A 15,757-nucleotide genomic window follows, 5' to 3' on the forward strand; every position below is an offset into this window, starting at 1 on the left:
CCCCCGACACAGCCACATCTCTGCCCACCTGAGAGACCTGGACTGGCTCCCCATCAGCAAGAGAATCACATTCAGACTCCTCACCCACGCACACAAGGCTCTCCACGACTTGGGCCCCAAGTACCTCAACAACCGCCTCACATTCTACACACCCAATCGCCAGCTCCGCTCGACCAGCCTCGCCCTCGTCACCGTCCCATGCATGCGTAGAGCCACCGCCGGAGGAAGATTCTTCTCCTACCTGGCGGCCAAGACATGGAACTCCCTCCCCATCCACCTACGACTGACCCAGGACCATCTCTCCTTCAGTAAACAACTCATGACCAGTAGCAACTATTCGAGCAGTAGTGGATCCCTCCCCTCCCAGCGCCTTGAGACCCTAGCGGGTGAGTAGCGTGCTTTACAAATTTGCCTGATTGATTGATTGAACATGGATTTACCCCAATTCTTAACCTTAACACTTCGTGCCAATATAGGGAAAATGTTGATCTTTTTGCCACATAGTGACCATATGGAGAATTGAGTTTTTCCTAGAGAGATAATCTTGATCCTGTGCTCGAGAGGCTTCAATTCCCAGCATCTTAAGCTCTCTCTTGTAGATCTCAAGTAGAGGGTCCTGGGGGCACGATTTAATCTTTAACAAATCACACGCTTTGCTAACAATGGCCCTAGTTTCTTTTGCCTAAGTTAAATTGCTGTTTACAATTTCCTTCTGACACCATTGTGAGATTTTAAGGTCATGACCCAAACCCACACGTTGCCAGAAGCGTATTAGGGCCATGCAGGCTATAATGCCCCATGAGGTGGTTCCCAGTTCAAGTCTTACTGCCAGTAACATTGATGATTTGGGCAGAAAAAAAAGATTTTTCAGACAATTACCCTCCTCATCGTCCCACCTATTTTTGCCACTCAAATATAGTATCTCTGCACCATACATAAATTGAGTTGACACCATGGCTGTAGGCTTTTAAAACTGGTCTGTCGGACATGTCCCCATACACACCATTAAATCTTTTTAATCCCTTCACCTCAGATTTAGTGCATCCAGGTGAGCACGCCATTGCAAATTGTTCTGAAACCACATCCCCAGGTATCTATATTCAGTTACTTTTTCTAGCTTTTCAGTACCCAGATACCAGGAGAACCCTATTTTCCTTCTGCCGAAACATAGGACCTTAGTCATCTCCATATTAACTAAAAGTTTTTTGACCTGGCAGTATTCTTTGAACCTGTCTAATTTTCTTTGTAGCCCAATCTAAGTCTGGTCCAGGTCGTCCGCATAGAGTAGACACACGATATGTTTTCAATCTTATTTCGGGCTTACCCCTCTTGTATTACCTAAAATCTTATCTCATCCATTGTCATTCAATTGCTCTTTCTGATCCACACCCTCCATAACTCACTGCTATTCTCGCCATCAACTAATAACCCTCTACAAACCAACTTGTATTCCTTACTCTTTCACTTTTGTAGTTTTCCTCTGACTAAAACCTGAATGTGAATCAGGCCATGTTTCATATCCCAGGCTTTATGCATTTTCTAATGGGTGTGATAGGAAACACAATATTATAACGACCGGAAAGGTTTGAAGTGTGAGTGTGAAAAGTGGATGCCAATTTCACTTCAAGGAAATGTCAATTAAGAATTATTGTTCCAATCAACTTTTCTCTACTAATGTATCTTCCATTAATGCTTGCCCTCAAATGCAGTTCCGCCTTCAGTCTCTTCTGTATTGTCCATACTCTGTTCGTCCCACTTTTAGTTTAATACTACAGTTTTACCAAGCCCATCTTACTGCTTGGCATTCCTTTGCTGCTCACCTTCTCATGCACCTAACTCTTTTTAGGATTGGTTTGAGGGCACTCTGCATAATATAGTGTTACCAATTATTTAAAATATGCATACATAGGGCTTTGACACCTCCCAAAGGAGTATTGTTGTCTTACCTCATTCTATTGGCTGTTTGATTATCAATCCACCTCCTTTGTAGAGCTTACATTGCAATGCACGAGGAACTATTTTACATCTCAAAAGAACTCAATATATTTTTTATAGTTTTTTTTTACACAAAGCAATTGATTTTTGTTTTTGCTTTTTTATTGCAGCAGAGCTTAATGTTTGAATCAGGGCTGAACATGCAAACCAGAGCTATTGGCTTTGCCAATTTTTGTTCTTGTTTATTACTAAACCAACATCTTTCAGAACAACTTTCTTTTAACAAGTGTATAATTCCCACTTCCTATCTCCCACCACCAACGTAACCTGATCCTTGTGGGCTACTTCCCTCAATCTCCCTAGTAATAACTGCACTGCTCCTGTGAAATCTCACACATGACTCAATTTACCCCTTTGTCCTGTAATGTGTAAAGACACATCTTTTCTTTTTTCTCTGCAATCGAAATTGGTTCAACTGCACACTCTTGACGTCACTCTTTTATTATGGTTTCCGTGAATTCACGTTTTTCAGTTTGATCACGGTTTTTATTTTATAAGAAACTGCCCTCATTTACATTGTGCTCTTACCATGTCTTCTTCCTGGACATTTACAAGTAAAATATACAATTCACTCTAACCTTTTTTCTACCTAACATTCTACTACTCACTTTATCACTCATGTCTGCCCCTAGTTGCTGCTACACACTCCCATTTTCCTTATCTTCAATTTACCCACACCCCCTTTACCGTTTCCACTCCCCCATCTTAATTTATTATGTTCTCCACCTCATCAGCACACAGTAAATCTGACTCTTTTTATCTATCTACAACCATGGTATATTTTAGCCTGAGAACTGTATTTTTATGTATGACTTTTTCCATACGATGGAATGTACATGCATTTTATTCACACATTGGCAATTTATCAAAAAAGGGACCTCCTTTATTTTGATAGCTAATGTTCCAGTTAAGTTCTGCAAACAACAGCACAAGTTGATCTTACACGAGTCCTCCTTTTAGCAAAAAAAAAACAAGGTGTTCCTGATGTTGTGTTTAACTGGAGGCCTCAGGGATAGCAGCAGCCAATATAACTTTTGTTGGAAAATAGTTTGGGGAAATCCTAGTAAAATTCTGCAGTACCAAATTGGGATATTGAGCATGCTGTCCCACTTCAGGTGCCTTATGATTTATGTGAATTTTCAGAACTATGACTTCCACTCCTACCTGGTGCCTTGATTGACATAACTTTTTTTCTTTTTTTAATGAAGACCCATTCCAATCAATTCATAAGAGTGCACTGTAATATTCGCAAGAACAAATCAAAGGCCTTCTTTAAAACCTGTTTTTTTTAATCCATTGCAGGTGAAGCAGAACCATTGGAAGAGCAGAAACCGCTGATCATTAACGAGGAAGGAACTGAACTGTTCTCTTACAAAGGCAACGATGTGGAGTATTTTGTCTCGTCTAGTTCCCCTTCCGGCCTTTATCAGTTGGAGCTTCTCTCCACAGAGAAGGACACCCACTTTAAGGTGTATGCGACCACAACCCCAGAGTCAGACCAGCCTTATCCGGAGTTACCCTATGACTCCAGAGTGGATGTGACCTCGCTTGGACGTACCACGGTCACCTTGGCATGGAAGCCTACTCCCACTTCTTCGCTATTGAAGCAGCCCGTCCAATATTGTGTGGTTATCAACAAAGAACATAATTTCAAGAGCCTGTGTGCTGTAGATGCTAAACGTGATGCTGATGATGCCTTCATGACCGTTCCCAAGCCAGGACTTGACTTCAGCCCTTTTGATTTCGCCCATTTTGGTTTTCATTCAGACAACCATGCTGGCAAAGAGCGCGGCTACATGCCAAAAGCACCATCTTCATCCAAGTTTTTCCGTCAAATAAATGGCAAATCCCGTGGAGACCTTCAGAAATTGTGCATTGGAAACAAAAACATCTTCACAGTGTCGGATCTGAAGCCTGACACCCAGTACTACTTTGATGTTTTTGCCGTAAACGTTCTCACCAATATGAGTACAGCTTATGTTGGAACATTTGCCAGAACAAAGGAAGAGGCAAAACAGAAAACTGTTGAGTTGAAAGATGGTAAAGTCACTGATGTCTTCATCAAGAGAAAGGGTGCCAAATTCCTACAGTTTGCACCTGTCTCTTCCCATCAGAAAGTCACCTTCTCAGTTCATTCTTGCCTGGATGCTATTCAGATACAAGTCAGGCGAGATGGAAAACTGCTGCTGTCTCAAAATGTGGAGGGCGTCCGTCAGTTTCAACTGAGAGGGAAACCCAAAGCCAAGTATCTCATTAGGCTTAAAGGAAATAAAAAAGGTGCGTCTATGTTGAAATTTCTGGCCACTACAAAAATCAACAAACAGCCATTTCCTTCTCTTCCAGAAGATACAAGAATCAAAGCCTTCGACAAGCTACGCACATGTTCTTCTGTCACAGTGGCATGGCTGGGCACGCAAGAGAGGAACAAATTCTGCGTCTACAAAAAAGAAGTTGATGACAATTACAGTGAAGAACAAAAGAAAAGAGAGCAGAACCAGTGCCTGGGACCAGATACAAGAAAGAAATCAGAAAAGATCCTCTGTAAATATTTTCACAGCCCAAACCTTCAGAAAGCAGTCACAACAGAGACCATAAAAGGACTTCAGTCTGGTAAATCCTATTTGCTAGATGTGTATGTGATTGGGCACTCAGGACACTCTGTGAGGTACCAAAGCAAACTGGTGAAAACAAGGAAGTTCTGTTAGTCTCAGACATTGATGCAATTCCAATCTGGACATTATCTGACCTAACGTATACAGATTGACTACTCACACAGCTGAAGAGCTGTGAACTGTACTTGTACTGTGTAGAAAGATATCAACTTGTATATTTATGTTTACATAATTCCGTGGTTGCTTGGAAGGACTGAGCTGACAGCATCAGGCATGTGTATTATCTTGTGTCCAGAGTTCTCAGTATGATGCTCAGTGGATGTCAAAGGAAACGGGAAATCTTGGAGGAGCCGCCATTTCTTTTGCTTTGCACACTGCATGAACTGTTTATAAATTATTTTATATTTTACTCAGTGCTGAGACACCCCATCTGACTGTCTTTTAACTCACCTCCAGAAGTGCACAGACTTTTTAGAGGATAGGATTTTCGTAAATAATTTATAATTTTTTGTTTAAAAAGTCTGTTTTTATAACTGTACACTCATGAAATGTTTATAAGCAGCTACATTCATTCCCATTAACTTTCTGACCACATCCAAGCATTAACTGGACTGCACTCTTGATACATTCATTGCTTTTGTAAATTCTTTCTTCGGTTAATTTTTATGTTTAAATATGTATTTCATGTACAAAGTTGTCATGCATATATTCCTGTATATAAAGTAACAAATATTCGAATATAATTTGCTTCCATTCTATTCTATCTATGAGGGCCATAATAACATTAATGATATATTTTTCTCTCCAAGTGTTTTCACAGTGTGTTATTGGGGGTGACTTCTCAAAACTATAACAGAATCATCACGGAGGGTGCTGCAACTCCAGAGAGCATTTCACTTTCATGGAAGTAGTAATTATTCCCTAAATCGGAAATTATTAGAATTTAAAAAAATCGATTACGATAAATTCCCAACCCACCTGCGCCTTGTGAAGAGGGCATGGTTACGACATTGCATGATTTGCTTTGCAAGAGTTTACACGCCTTCCAGTGAAAGTCCAGATTCAGTTATTGGGACTAGGGTTTCGGGATAACATCATTTGTATGTCAGCAGCTTCCTATTTAGCATAGGTCTAATAATGATTCCTACTTGAAGCAGTGCATTCTGGTTGGGCTGAGGCTCACCATTACTAACTATTAATTAAAGTCACATTTGAGATTAACTGTAACTCCAATACTAGGATCATACTTGCCCTCCTAATAAATGGAGATACAGTCAAACAAAGCTGCAGACCATCTGTCCGCGAGCTTATTATTATCAAACTACAATAATAATATATATATATCCTACTAGCGGTCGCCATGAGGTAGTTATAGTTAGCACCTAGTTTCCATAGGGGAAGAGTTTTGGGATTTGGTTACAACTTTGGCACCTTTCAGCGAATATTCAAGAAACTTTTCAAAAAAAGTTGCACAGCTTGTTTAGCGCTGAATGGAAAGTTTCAAATTGATCCATCAAGAGAGGGACGAGTAAGGTTCGGTGTAAAAAAAAGGGCGTTTCCCAAGCAATTTCCCTTAGTGATTTTAAACATGACTACAGTACGAACTGCTGGATGGAATTACATCAAATTTGGCTGAGAGGTAGCTCTTGGTTCAGAAAGAGCGCTTTTGGTGATTTGGATGGTATGAATGCATTTAGCAGTTGCAGAGTTATTAAAGGAAAAGAAAAATTTAATTTCTAGGGACGTGTAGCCTCTGCAGGGGATCAGCAAAATCACACGGCACCAGCAATGCCATGATTGGCTGACCACGAGGTAAAAAAAAATGTGGCCCACCCTAGGAGATGTGGTCCCTGGGGCTATTGACCTGGGGAGGGGGGCTGTGTGCCCCCTTCCCTTCATAATTTGGCCAGTCCCCAGGAGATGGGGTCCCTGGGGCTGAAAATGTCCCAGGGAGGGGGGTTATGTACCCCTGCCCCTAAGAAAATGTGGTCAGCCCCTGGGAATCGGGGTCCTGGACTTAAAATTGGCTCAAGAAGGGGGGCTGCATGACCCTCTCCTGGGTTGGCTGTATGTGGGGGGTTCACCACAGGGAGTGACTGGGCACGGCGTGTGGTTGACCGCATGTGGGGTTGCATGCAGGGACACTTATATCAAGAAACTGTAATTCATGCCCTAACGTAACTAAAACTCACAATCTCCCCATGCAATGCTGATTATCCCACATCAGTCATGACATCTTCTATGACATCACTGGTAATTTCACTGTAACATTTTCAATGAAATTATTGATGAGAAAACTACCCATGGCGGTGTTATAGTTATGTGAGGCCACGAATTATAGTTTCTTGAGATAAGTATAACTATAACTCCTGAATTCTATGGTTTTGTGTGTGTAAAATCTGGTTCTAACTATAACATTCCAAACATTTAAAGAATCCCCATTCAAGTAGCTGATATTCCTAATTGAGTATGATTTGCCCAAGCAAGCCCGTCTGTTCCCGTCCTTACCTGGACCGGACCCAGGGCCATGATCCCTGTCCGCAACCCCCCAAAAGTTGGCATAAGACTGACGTACTCTAATATCACTCTTATGAACCTCAGTAAAAAAATGCCCTACATCCCCCTGCCTAAGGCTCGATCTTTCCAATGAGCTTAAGACATGCCCCCACTGCAATGCAAAGTTTCTCTTTACTAAAACCAAGGCATGTTCCATAGAAAACCCAAACCTATATGGACAGTCACCAGCCCCCAAGGCAGTAACAGGCTTGCTCCTTAACACCAGCTCCCTCATAAAATACAACATAGAATTTGCAGAACTATGGACCTTGCACAAAGTCGACATGGCTTTTGTGACCGAAACCTGGGCAAACAGCACCTCTGACTGTGATCTGGCCTTAGCTATGCCGCAAGGATTCTCTATTATCAAAAATGATAGACAAGGTAGACGGAGAGGCGGACTAGCAATCATAGCCAATAATTCCCTGGAACTCAAAGGATCCCCGGCAGGAAGTAACCCTGACTGTGAACTACTCTCCTTTAGAATCACTCTGAGCGCCAATTACACTTTCAACGGCACACTACTGTACAGGCCTCCCAGCTCGAAAAGCAAAAGCAAATTTGAGGAAATTATTAGCCAAGTAGTAGAATCAAGTACCAACTCAGAGGACTAATGTATATTAGGCGATTTTAATTACCACCTTGAAAACTCAGACAACCATAATTCCGCATCACCAATAGAGATGATGTCCAGTGCTTCACTGGAACAGAAAGTATAGCACCCCACACATGAAGCTGGTCACACTCTGGATGGACTTTTCACTTCCAACCCACACGTTAAAATACAAGAAATCCTGCCAATTCCATGGTCAGACCATAGAGCCATCTTGTTCACGTTAACTACCACACATCACATCTCCAAGGTGCACATACCCCATAAGACAATTAGAGGTCATAACTGGAGGAACATTGGCCCCCAGCAGATGCAATACACTCTGGCATCCTCTAAACCTGACCTGAAACATGAAACAAATGACACAACAGGTAATTTCTCCAACTGGATTAAATCCGCAGTGAATTTACTGGCACCAGAAAAATGCATCACTAGCAAACGCATAAAGAAATCTGAGCCCTGGTTCTGTGATGTCCTGCGCAAACAGAAACAACTCTGCAGAAAGGCAGAGCGGTGCTGGAGAAGCAACTACTCAATAACTGATAATACTTTATATTCTCAATCTTTGAGCATCTTAAAAAAGTTGTTACTATAAAAGGAAATTAATTACTTTTCAAACAAAATCCAACAAGCAGTCAATTCCAGTAAAGCATTGTTCTCAACATTAAAAAAACTAGTTAAGCTTCCTGAACCGCAAAAAAAAGAACTTGACGCCGCTTTCTGCAACCAACTAGCCGTTTATTTCCAGAACAAGGTACAAATTATCTTCGAATGCCTCTCAGACTGGGAAGACAGCACGGTAGCAACTCCTGCCACAATCTCCCCGTGCCCTTCCATTGTCTCAGAGTTGTTTGAACAACCAGACGTAGAGCAGGTAGAGGAGGCAATTAAATCAATTAAATCTGGAGCACCATCTGACCCTTGCCCTCCCAACATATCTCACATGTCACCTAACATAATAAGTGAACAACTCAGCATTCTTTTTAAAGAGATAAATAGCTCAGGTGTCTTCCCGGATGCATGGAAGTCAATATCTATTCTTCCACTGTTAAAAAAACCCAATTTGGAACCCCATGACAACAGTAGTTACAGACCAATAGCAAGGATCACCTTCCCGTCCAAGTTCTTGGAGAAAATTTTAAACCTCCAACTAACGACCTTTATCTCATCGGCAGACCTACTGGACTCCTCTCAGTATGGTTTCCAACAAGGACACAGCACCGAAACTGCCCTGATCATGGCAGTAGAGGAGATCCAGGCCATACTGGACACGGGTGCCAAGGCCGCCTTGATCCTGTTGGATCTGTCGGCAGCCTTTTGACACCGTGAACCATGACATTCTAATTAGGAGGCTACAAGTGATTGGAGTCAAGAACTCTGCCCAAACACTGCTGAAATCCTTTCTGAACAACATATATCAATATGTTCAGATAGGGGACTTCTGCTCAGAACAGTTTACCTTGCCTTGCGGGGTGCCACAGGGCTCCTCCTTAAGCCCCACCCTGTTTAACCTTTATGTGACCCCTCTAGCCAAGGTCATCAGGCAATTCGGCTTTACACTCTTATCCTACGCTGATGACACCCAAATCGTGGTGTCCATTTCCAGCAATCCAGAGGAAACAGCCGAGTGTTTCAACCAGTGCATGTCCCACATTAACCACTGGATGGGGACACATTGTCTGAAGCTCAATGGAACAATGAGGTACTTTTATTAGGCTCTGACACATCCTTTTGGTCACAAAACTGGTGGCATCCTAGTATGGGCGCTGTCCCTACTCCAGTTCAGAAAGTGAGGAACCTGGGTGTCATCTTTGATGACAGACTGACCTTCCAACAACAGGGCAACAAAGTCGTTTCATCAGTGTTCCTCACTCTAAAATCAATCCGTAAACTACACACCTTTGTTCTCCCCCAAAGCGGTAAAAATGCTAGTGACAGTTCTAGCCTTGGCTAAACTGGACTACGGAAATGCACTATACTTAGGCCTTCAGAAAAAACATATGATTAAACATCAGCGAGCACAAAACGCTGCCGCTAGATTACAGCTAGACGTTCCCAAATTCCAATCCATCTCCGAAGGTTTGAAAAATTCCACTGGCTTCCTATCAAGAAAAGGATAGACTTTAAGGCTCTATGTCTAGCATACAAAGCTGTCCACGGAAATGGACCAACATTCTTGAAACAACACCTCATCTGGTACCACCCATCAAGGCACCTACACTCAGCACAGAGCAAACTCCTTCAAACACCAAAATTCAAGAAAGCAAACTGGGGAGGAAAAAGCTTCGTCCTGGGTACTGTGAGGCTGTGGAATTCACTTCCGCTAAATATCAAAAACTGCCCAACACTGCTCGGTTTCAGAAAACTACTAAAGACATGGCTCTTTTCAAATGAATGCACAACCTACGGCTATCTCTTCTGCAATGCACCTAGATGCGCCAGGGCAATTGTGTGCTATATAAATTCCAGAATCAAATCAAAATCAAATCAAGTTTATCATATGTGCATATATGTTAATGTCTATACAAATAGCCTGATTGAGCATTCCCCCATTTAGCCCATTTCTGTGCTATGACATCATAAAAAATTACCATCAGTTCTGTTTGCATTCTGATTGGTGTACATCATTTAAGTGAAGGGATATTTAGAATTTTAGCCCATTGTAGCTAGATATTTCTGTCATTCCAGACTACCTTGAACTTGACTTGCTTGAAGCAGTTGTGATCAAATTGACAGAGTAGCCATCCCCTTGTGTATATATAATTATAATGTCTTATAGAATAGAGCAGGCTAGAGTGTCTTGTACCAATAGGCATCCAATGGTAGAACCAAAAATCAGATAATGTCCACCCTCCTCCCCCCATGAGATTTTGAGAAATATGGGGACCCATCATACCTTTTTGTAACCTTGCATCCAACTTCTAAAAGAACATTAGTGGAATGTATTTTGGAACGACACTAAATAAATATAGAAAAGTTGGGGAGTATAGTTATTTTAATTAGGTTACATTTGCCAAATACAGATATGGGGAGCAGGTCCCTTCCTTTCATTAAAATGTTAGTATTTTTAAGAGGCAAATCACAATTTATATGGGAAATTTCATACATGTTAGTTGAGATAAATGCTCCAAAAGATTTTACAACTTTAAATGTTACATGTGGAGTTTGTACCAAGTTGTAATTTATTAGAACTTCTGTTTTGGAGCTAACTGCCATATTCAATAGTTATTTCTTCTATAGCTGGGAGAGCTGCTTTCACATTATTAGAGAGGATCACAATGACATCGCATAACGGGCTACCTTTAATTCACACTCATTCCAATTAGCTAGAGATTTGTGTAATTCTGCATTTACTCTTAAATAAGACTCTACATGTAAAGCAAAATGTATTGGAGATAGTGGGCATCCCTGTCATGTACCTATTTTAATTTCTATGGGCACAGATTCCTTCTTCATCACCACCATTCTGTCTATAGAGTTCTGATATGATTTCTGTACTAATTTTACAAACCTTGGGCCAACATTCATATGGAGTAGTGCATCCCATAAATATGCCCAATCAACTCTGCCAAAGGCCTTCCCGGCATCAAGGAGGATCATACCAGTCCTTAACCCCAAACAACTAGCTGTAGCACACATGGTTATAGCAATGCTTATGTTATGTTATGTTATGTTAATTAATTTGTAAAGCGCATCTGTTACCCGATGGTGTCCTGGCGCTAAGTTCAGTGGTATCTCTCCTGGTATGTAAAAAAATGTTGCTTATCAGAAACCAACTTTGGTATTATGGCAGAAAGCCATCTAGCCAACATTTGGCCATATATTTTAGCATAACCATTTATCAGTGATATACGCCTGTATGATCCTAGCTATTCAGCAGAGTTACCTTTTTTTAAAAATACAGGTTGGTGTATGCTGGCTACTATTATATTACTTCTAGAAATATTATATTGAATGATGAAGGTGTAGCATCCTCACCATCCCTTTCCCATCCCATTTGCTAGGCTTTGTATAGCAAATCTCACCTTGTCCTTGGTGAATGGTATATCTAAGGAAGTTTTGTGTATATAATGTCTGATAAAATTGGCTGAAAAGCTATAGAAATGCATCTGCTCAGTAGTCATTATGCCTTTATACCTTTATCTTCCTTAATCTGATTTATGATAGTCCTACTTTGTTGTTCTTTGGATTTATAAGCCAAATTATTAACTATTGAATCGCTATATTCATATGTTAAAGTAAGATGTGGCAGATAGGGATGTGCATTGTTCCTTGCAAGAATGTTTTAGCAATTTGTGCTTTGACTTCAAGTAATTAAAGATATATACCTCAGTAGATGGATGTTTTGGCTCCAATAGCTTTGGTATGTTTATACTCTAATTAAGTAATTTTTGTTTCTGCTATTTTAGGGTATTGTATAGCTAGTAATAGCCCCCATATGTACCATTTTCATAGTGTCCCAAACTACTATCGGTGTTGCAGATTTCTTTTACGTTGGTTAAATGCTATGATTTCTTGTATATAGTTTTAAAATTCTACATTCTGTTTTCTTCTATGGACGTTCCATCTTTTATGTACAATTGATAGATTAGTTGCCAAAAGTATTGTTAATGGACTGTGGTTTGACTCAATCCTTAGCATCTTCTTTATGCCACAGCCACTTTTATTTTCTCTAGATGCAAAAAATAACCTAATCTTGAATATTAGCTGTGGGGATAGGGTAATATGTGAAGCCATTGTCAAGTATGTTGGTATTTGTTTATGATTGACCGAAACATCTGAGAGATCCACAATTCTAATACGATACTTCAATACTGATTTGGTCTATTGTAACATTCTGTTCTTGTTGGATTGCTGATCTCTCTTTGACAATCTAGAATGCATATAATATATATCTTTCTACCCAAGTAGTCATTTCATGAGCTATAAACCTGAAAAGTGACGGATTTTCATTGTTTATATTCTGTGCATAAAGAAAATTGCAGATCCCCAATCTTTATCACTGAAATACCCCACAATCCATGCCATCAGTCAACGTTTTGGTCACAATGACCTGTTTTATGCTTTGTGTTAGGGGAGCAATTAATACACCTCTTTGTGTATCCCCCTGCAAAGAGCAAACTATTGTATATAAACCTGCTTGCTTATAAAGAGAGCGATTTGCAAAAGGAAGGTGTATTTCCAGCAAGTAAAATATTAAACTATTGAATTCGGTCAATTCCCTCCTGATCAAATCTCTTTTTGCATTAACATTACATCTATTAACATTTCAGCTAAGAATGAGCTCCTATTAGTTTCATTTCAACAAATGCACACCACATCTTTCTTAAGTGATTGCTTGTTTATTTGCACCCCTTATTATCTGGTTATAGCAGCAACCTCTATCTTTAATTGTCTTGCCTCCCTATTGTCCCTTTTTCACCCTCTTCTTTTCTTGTGCTCTGATTCCCTCTATCCCTTCCCCCTGATGTCTTCCCCCCAGCCACACCTTCATAATTCTCTCATTCCCTCGAGCATCCCCTTTGATGGTTACTGACTGTGGAAAATTGGGTAGTGTAGCATGCATCCAGTATGCAATAATGGTTGACAAAATAGGGTCCTTCGTCCAGGGCTTACATTATCCAAAGCTGTGTTACTGTTGCTTCAATATTTGTGATTTGTTTTTCCAGTTGATACAAATTCTACCGTGTCTTCTGTATCTTGAATCAATTTTAATTCTCCCTTCCATAGTATTCTTACATGAGCTTATTGATCTGTCTGCAGTTGACCACCCATGTCTTTTATATATGGGGTTAAGACTCTCGTCTAGCGGGCTCTCTGTGCTGTTTCATAAGCAATATCTGGATATGTGCTAGATGTGAACCATGGTTTAACTAAGAAAAGACTGTTTGCTTCTAGCCAAAAGAAACTTTTTTTCAACAAATAATAAGTAAAAGACCTAAATCAGTGGGGGGTTTAGTGTTCTTAGGGTTTATCTGAAAGGGTTCTGTATGTGTGCTTTAAGTTTTTGATAATTCTTATTAGTGTTTATTCTGCATTACCACTTAATTTAATAGTTCAGAGATTGTGTTCATTAAGATATTAGCACTTTCATTTCCTTCAGAAACCCCCACCACTCTCAGATTACAGAGGTAGGATCAGCTCTCCAAATCCTCATTTTTACATTTGAGCCTATTGATAGCCAGTAATGTTCCTTCATGCTGGTCATTGCATGTATTCATATTGTCTCTAATTGACTCTTCCAAACGTTCCAATCAATCAGAAACAGTTGTCAATGTATTATCCATATCCTCAGTTTTGGTATAGATGTAGCGGATCTACGTGCTTAATTTCAAATGTTTTTGTCATGCGTCTTGTGCAGTTCACAGGATTAAATGTAGTAGATTATTGGTCCTCTGTGTACAGGGAGCTTCATCACCCTCCATGCCCACTGTACCCTGTCTTTCATTTATTTTGTCTTCTTCCTCCATCTCTTCTTGTCCCAACTCATTATCAAATGTGCTAGCAAATGGTGGATTGTGACCAGTGGGTTACTAGGCAATTTTTGCTGGGTCGTGAAGCCCTGCCCCGCCTGAGAGTCACTGACAGATGTAGGAAAAAACATGATAATAACAATAGTTATTCTCATGCTATGTTTCCTTTTGTTCAGTGAGGCGACGCTCCTTTGCCTTAGTGGAGGAGACGCCACTAAGAGCTCCAGATCTTCTTTAGCTGAATGAAGGCAGCCCTTGCTTTGCTGATTCCTACCTTGATGTTGGCGTCTGTGCCACTTGCTTATCTAGGACTCTGCCCAGGCAGGTGAAGGCCTCCAGCTCTTCCATTGTATCACCTGAAAGAGTGACTGCAGTTGTGCTGGCCATGTTAGCCTTCAGGGACTTTTCCTTATGATCTTGCTTTTTCCCTAGTGGATGTTGAGGTCAAGTTGTGCTGATATGGCTGCCACATTACCAGTCTCCTCTTGCATCTGCAGATGGTTATTGGAGAGTAGGGCCGGGTCATCTGCAAAGTCCAGGATATCGAGCTGTGCCCCAAGTGTCCTATGGATCCCTGCTATGAATGTCTCCGTGATCCAGTCAATGGCCAGAAGGAAGAGAAAAAGCAAGAGTGTGCAACCCTGGCAGACTCAGGCCCTCACTTGGAAGCCTTTTGTGAGTTGTCAGCCATGGATTACTTTGCAGGTCTTTCCCTCGTAAGAGATTCTGATGATTCTTATGAGTTTATCTTGCACACCAGAGGGGTAGAGGAGTTTCCAAAGGGTCTCTCTGTACACGGTGTCAAATGCCTTCTCATAGTTGATGACGTTGACATTGAGGGGGGAGTTCCATTCCATTAACTGCTCAATAATAATGCACAGTTTTGCAATCTGGTCTGTGCAGAATTTCTTTTTGAGGAAGCCAGCCTGCTGGTCTCGCAACTGAGCATTGATTTGTTCCTTCATTCTGTTCAGGATGATTCTGCTGAACCCTTTGCCTGGGGTTGATAGAAGAGTTATCCCTGTGCAATTTGCACAGTTACCCAGGTCTCCATTCTTGGGGATCTTGATGAGATATAAAAAAAACATTCAGCAGTTAAAAAAATAAATAAAGCACACTTTTTTGTAGCTCTGATATTAGGTTGAAACAAAGATTTTCATAGGATCAAAACAAACTTAGACATGTTTACTTGGTGATTCACAAATGATAAATGTTCACTGAAGCCTGATTTCCAACCATCATTTGTGTACAATATAGTTTATTTCAGTAAAACTATATATCTGTGCAAATGTACTGACCATTTCAAAGGAAAATTTGCTTTATGTAAATGAGTGAGCTACCACAAGATGCTTGTGTTGTAAGCTTTTATTCGATAAACAAGTATCTTGAAAGCAAATTACATACAATAAAAAAATTCCAAGACATCCAGCTAGTCAATGCATATATCATAAAAAGTTAAGAACCGGGTATACTCCCGAATAAATTAGTTAAGAAAACAATTAAACAGA

At 40.6% G+C, this 15,757-nt stretch overlaps 1 protein-coding gene across 1 annotated transcript in view; it reads left to right on the top strand.

Moving 5' to 3' along the window:
* NDNF (neuron derived neurotrophic factor) overlaps window positions 1–6,335 on the top strand; it is an 82,902-nt gene extending 76,567 nt beyond the window's left edge. Inside the window, exon 4 of the mRNA XM_078676852.1 lies at window positions 3,298–6,335. Within this exon, the coding sequence (XP_078532978.1) occupies window positions 3,298–4,700 (1,403 nt within the window). The 3' untranslated portion in view covers window positions 4,701–6,335. The remainder of the gene's footprint in view (window positions 1–3,297) is intronic.
* Window positions 6,336–15,757: the final 9,422 nt, after the last annotated feature.

The sequence above is a fragment of the Lissotriton helveticus genome, chromosome 2_1 (assembly GCF_964261635.1).
Source record: "Lissotriton helveticus chromosome 2_1, aLisHel1.1, whole genome shotgun sequence".
Classification (NCBI taxonomy): Eukaryota; Metazoa; Chordata; class Amphibia; order Caudata; family Salamandridae; genus Lissotriton; species Lissotriton helveticus.